Source organism: Papilio machaon, chromosome Z (genome assembly GCF_912999745.1).
Source record: "Papilio machaon chromosome Z, ilPapMach1.1, whole genome shotgun sequence".
Taxonomy (NCBI): Eukaryota; Metazoa; Arthropoda; class Insecta; order Lepidoptera; family Papilionidae; genus Papilio; species Papilio machaon.
In genome coordinates this window covers 8,435,086-8,441,296 of record NC_060016.1, presented here as the reverse complement: position 1 = coordinate 8,441,296, position 6,211 = coordinate 8,435,086, and the positions used below count along the sequence as shown (strand labels likewise).

General features: G+C 34.5%; 1 protein-coding gene across 5 annotated transcripts in view; it reads left to right on the top strand.

Annotated features, from left to right (window-relative positions):
• The first annotated feature begins 278 nt into the window (after positions 1 to 278).
• The window catches only part of LOC106717044 (titin-like), an 88,085-nt gene continuing 82,152 nt past the window's right edge, over positions 279 to 6,211 (top strand). For 3 of the 5 annotated variants that reach the window (XM_045686032.1, XM_045686031.1, XM_045686030.1), the window contains exon 1: positions 280 to 695. In XM_045686032.1, the coding sequence (XP_045541988.1) occupies positions 566 to 695 (130 nt within the window). In that variant the 5' untranslated portion in view covers positions 280 to 565. Of the gene's footprint in view, positions 696 to 6,211 lie in introns of all 5 variants that reach the window. The other 2 variants (XM_045686034.1, XM_045686033.1) reach the window with 2 other exon arrangements.

The window sequence follows — 6,211 nt, the reverse complement described above, 5'->3', positions numbered from 1 at the left end:
TTGTACCTATATAAAGCTGTTTTATTTTTCAAATGTATCGCGATTTAATGGCTAGATAATTTATTTATAATGTCTTCAAATGGTATAGTGCTAATGACAATTAAATTGATATAAATTTTCTTAATTAGTTGCACTTTCAGAAATTGAGGGTGCTGATGCTGAAGTGGTTAGGATGTCAGGAATGGGATGGTGGGATGATGGTGAGGGGAGGAGTGGGCAGAGGAGGGAGGAGCGCGCGGGAGGCGCGTGCGCTCGAAATAACTCGTCGTATTTCGGTCGCGCCGCTCCCCGCCGCGCGTCGCATGCGCAGCGCCGACTCCGCCACGTTGCCACTGTCCGCTAACTATTCGCAATCGACCGACGTCTTGGTTGTTGGGACTTGGGTTATAATGACTTGACTTCTGCTAAATGAACCCGTGGACTAGTATAAGTTTTTCGCAGTGGCGTTTATTTATTTTGGGCGACCGCCGAGACGAGTTTAACGATAAAAAACATTAGCGTCGAGTGAGAGTTTTATTATATTTTCTGTGCGTTGTGCGGCTGTGCGGCTGCGGCGCGCGGCACGATGGAGAAGCAGTCGAGGTGGTCGGAGCAGCGGAGCGAGCAGCGCAGCGAGCAGCGGGTGGTGCAGCAGCAGGAGCGCGTGCAGCGCACCGAGCACCACTACACACACCAAATGCTCACGCAGCAACGAAGTTAGTACTCAACTCACATATTTTATTATTTTTCTATTAAACTACTGACCCATTTATGATGTTACGGGTTACATATTACCTTCAATATCTAACCCGTGACATTATCTACAACTAACAACGCTCCTGCGAACTGATGTCAATGTAAAGAGTGTGGAGGGTGAGAGGTCGCGGTGGGGCTCAGCTGTGCTTGCGAACCGCCCTCTTCTTTGGTTTCCTGGTGCGTAACTTTATTTGTGCATGGCGATTTTCACCGCGAGCGAGATGGTGCGGCTATTCTGGGGTGCGTGGGCGGTCGCCGCTCGCGCTCGATGCGCGTCCCGACCGCCCCGGGCGCCCCTCGCGTCGCGCCTTCCCACAGGAATGCGCACCCGCAAATATTCACTACCATTTACTTATTACCAACGTTTAAAGAAATAATCGCACTATCTTCGCTTGAGGTTTTTGTGTTGTTAAATGCGAATTGCATTACAATAGGCACTATTAAATATGAACGCTGAACTCTCGCAGTGGTAAAAAGAGCCGAGGCAGAAATAGTTGCGGTGCAGCTTCGACTCCGATTCGATACTTTTTATGCAATATTTAAATGTTAAATAGCCGACCGGCCGGCGTTATCGGCGCGCGAGTCCAGTCGTCTCGCCATTAAGGTTGCGCTGCGAACTCACACATTAAAATGTGCTTACTTATAAGGCTTAAACTCGTACCTATAAATGGTGTTCGGGACAAATACGTTCCCATTCAAGGATTAATTTCTCTTAAAATAAGCTTCGGAATGAAGAAATTAGGTCGACTGTTGTTAATTAGATTTTAACGTTGGTATACTTTGAAGGTTATTTTTTTACCTCCAATGTTTAAAAAATACAAACAGTAAACGCAATATGATGCAGTATAATGCATATGGAATAGCGTTACGTGTAAGATGAAAATAAGAAATCGATCGGACGTGTGTATGGTTGCGTGAACATCGGTATAATGTTGGTGGCGGCGCAAAAACTAAATGTAAACATCATCCACATCGCAGACGCAGGAAGAAAACGCCTTCAAATAGAGAGTATGCTTCAATTATATTTATTTATATTTAAATAATAATTTATTTCTTGTTTCTGCATATATCTGGAGATAATGTTCTATAAAAAATCGGAATTTTTTTACTTTATTAAATGCGGACAGGATGATAAATTCGGAATTAGGTCATCTTATTAAAATTGGGTCGCGAAGATGACTAAGTTCAAAAACGGTCATTTATAATAACCTTTTTTAAATACGTATAACAGTAAATTGCTGGTTAGAATTATTATTTGGTTAAAGTTCTAAAATTAGAAAAGTACATAGTCTAATATTCCTATATGTTACAAGATATTAAAGTAAATTGTTCTTTTTGAAAGAAAAAAATCAATACGCAAATATGTCGCTCAGTTAGAATGTCAACTCCAATGACTGAAGTAGAAGCATAGCGTATAATTTGATTTATTGTGTAAAACAAAGAAGTTTGAACAACTGGAATGTTTTATTTAGTTAAATAGCATGAAGTTAGTATCGTGTCTTATGACAAATGATTCTCATTTACGAAGACAATTATCGTTTGTAAATTTTATGTGTTATTTTTATTTAATAACTAGCTATCGCGCGCAACTCCGTCCACGCGGAATTATAAAAAAACTTAATAGGTTGAGCCGTTCTAGAGATACCTTCAAACAAACATTGATCCATCCATCCAAACATTCGTTTTTAAAATATTAGTAATATATAAATTTAATAATTACACAAATAAAGAAAAATTATATGCTTCCAGTTAAAAATCTACAAACTAGAATGTATTGCAACAGCATTGCAAATTTTACACATCTTTCAATTAGTATTAATAAAATAAAAACAATGGAAAAGAGATGTTAAAATACTATGCATATCTATACATCTATTATAAATAACATATATTTTAATATAAACAGTTTATCTTTGGAACTAGCACCAGTGACATTTAAGATCAGTAAAACTAAACCTAACCTTACTATTACTTATGTCGTTTTTTTTCTATTTAAACTTAGGTATATATAAAAAATATAATCCATGTTTGTTTTTAATTCTGACATAAATTCATATTACGATTTTGGGGCTTTATTTGTAGAAGTAATAAAAATATGGTATTGCATACCTAATTAATATCGAATCGTTAAAGAAGTCACGTTCTTAGTAGAGGTGATATGTCACTGACCGTTTGTGAATTTTTTCAGTTTAAGATCGGACTACATTGAGCTGTGATTTCACGATATTTTATTAATCGTTAAGGTATTGGGATAATTTGCTTGCGTCATTTCTTATATTGAAGTTTAATTTTTCACTATGCGTAGACAGATTTTGATGAAATTTTGGTATTATTAGCTAGAGAAAGATTGACTTCAAAATCCTAAAAATAAAAAAAGAAATATTTCTCATATTTTAAACAGTTTTGTTTGAACTGTCATAATTGATAGTACTTACAATCTTTAGAGTTTTTAAATAGCCCAGTGAGAATGACGTTGTTTTCGTGTTTATTTATCAAATAACATTATACTCGTACAGTCAAACTTCGATAATATCGCACAAGACATGAGAAGACGGCTACTTTAGTTTCCTTTAAGTCACACGAGCCGGATAAGTTTGACGCACTATATTGTCGACGAGACAACCCTTCATTAAGATGTCAGTTTGGTAAATTGTCTAGCGACATTTTAAAATGACGAAGTTCACGATCGCTCGGTGACATATTCTCACAATTATGTTGATACATTGTATATAGCCATCGCTCGTTTATCGCTTTCCTATTTTGTCTTGTGACTGAGAACAAGAGAATAATAGCATCGTTAGTATTTGTAAAAAAGATGTTGGTGGAACAATCTTATGTTTTCACTGTTTCAATCTTGATTCAATGTTTTATGAATAATAATTAATCGCAGAATTATTTCAAAATCGATTTATTTAAACAAACATGTAGAATCTTAAGCGTTCATTTGGTTAAACATTTAGTATAATCATTGCAGTTATTTCATTTTGTTAAGACTTTCACCTGTGCTGTATAAGCTATGAACAAAGACAACGTCGGTAGTTAGATGGTCATCTCTTCGCGTCGTTGCTGCGTTTAACGCGTAGACATAGAACCAGTGAGTCTCATTAAAACACGACTGGGTTAACAGTACCCCGTTTCGCTTTACGCCTCGCTCCTCGTTTTATCTCCCGCTGCGAAAAAAAAGGCATCAAATATAATCTTTTGGTTACATTCGCTCGTACTCTACTTACTTTCCTTGTTTTATGTAAATTTCAAACGTGAAATCGCAACGGTATATTTTTATGATAGACAAAAAAAAACTACGAAATAATCCGCATACAAACTGTTATGGTAACTAGCTGTTATAATTTACTGTAAAAATTAATATTATTTTTAACAGCAACTATATTAAGCTTTCACTAAAATTAACGTCAGTTTCCACTGCGAAAACATATGTTTTTTACAGTTAGTACAAACCTACGATTATTCATAATATAAATTTTGATCGTTTTGAATCTAATCTCGGGTACAATTTTAGTAACTGCGGGGTTCCATTGGATACATTGAGATAAAACTACAGTAGGATGATTTTAGTACCTAAGGGTTTTGCCAAGAAAAACATTTATTTGATGTTATTTACATTTCAGCTTGCAGTATGACGATTAATACTATATTGTCAAATTTATATTTTTGGCATTGAAAATTAGTATTGGAGTTTAATTACAAGGGCATCTCCGAACTAGAGATATTGATATACAAAACATGTTAAGGATTAATTATATTATAAAGAAACTTCTCGTACACACAAATAAATCCACACTAATAACACTCGTATAACTAAAAAAAAAAAACTAAAACTAAAAAAATTCTATACCTAAAGATATAAAATAAAAAATGAAATAATTAATGGTATTTAAATTTTTCCCAGTTTTTTTTTTAAATTGTATGATAATTGGTGAAAAAGTGGGGGAAAAAATATTGGAATGACGAGTTCTAACTAAAAATGTGCAATGTTGTAAGAAATGTGTTGTAACTTGTCAAACTTTTTACCGGAATTGTCCAAATGTGTTAAGAGTACGTTTCACATGAGGGAGCAATGAAAGATTGCAGTACTGTTAGAGTTTCAACGCACTCTCAGACGGGATTGAGGGCCTATCACGATAATTTGCATAGAAAATGTTCATAGCGTTATCGAAAAAAATTTGCATTAGATTTGTAAAGCGACCTATCGGGTGTAAACTACAACGGCAAATCTCGTACAAATAACGACAAATTTTGTCGATGACGCTACGAATACTTTCTCGCAATTTTTCGTGCTAGTCTCCAGTACTGATTAACACATAGATTACAGAGATAATTAATAAATTAGTAGTCTATTTGTAGCATTACACTCTATTTTATGTAAAAATAATGTTAGGTATGAATATTTATTCGTAAAATTTTCACTGTAGTGGAGTTCTAAAGTGCCTACTGTTAACTGCTGTGCCCTCGTGTGAAACTAGCTTGAGTACTGTTGCAGGCGGTTTAACCGTCGTTGCTTTCACCGTTAACAGCGGATTGTGCTGTATCATTTTATATCTTCACGTAACACCTCTCCGAGCATCGACTATAATCTCTTTTAAACATAGCTCAGCAAAACAGTTAAGTGTCACTGGAACTCACTAGAACTAATTTGTAATTTACTGAGACTAATAAGCATTGCTTTAAGAATGCGATAGCCTTCTCCGTTGATTTTTATTATATTTTCCTCGTCGTCAAATAAATTGTGTTATTTTATAAGCAAATCGAAAGTGTATTTTTTTTGGTTTTGTCAGTTCTAAGTCGCATTATTAGCTATATATATTCTATTACTTACTAGCGGTTTACCGCGATTTCGTTAGCGCCGAATTAAAAAAAAAACGTTAGCCTACGTTTACTTACTTTCCAGTTCAAATCCCATCAAAATTCGGTCCAACCAATTCGGTTATTATACGAGATAAAAGCGGATTTGAGGACAGATTTTTTTTTCTCGTTATTACATGCAGACATTCGAATTTAATTTTATTTATATTATTTTTTATAATATTATATATATGTTATCTGTAACGTATTATAATTGTGAAATAACACTGATTACTACTTTTTCACGATAATGATCAATTAAAATTAAGTAAAAATAATTTTTATAAAACTATGTAAATAAAATGTACAACATTCTAATACTCTACGTCTAAGTAACTTTCAGATGCTTGGATATGAAACAATTTATATGAATTTAGTCGGATAGTATTATAAAGGATTTCATAGAATACCAGAGTAGTCAATAGTCACGATTCTAGTTAAGTTTAATAGGGCCAGTGACCATATGGCGTACGGAATAGGTCAAACCGATACTAGTACAGTTAACATACAGATGACAGCGGGTGATTTATTAATAACAGTTCTTATTGATAATAATCACAGATCTTTTAAAAATATGTTACAAAAATGAACTTTTTTTAATTATGTTTTAAACGTG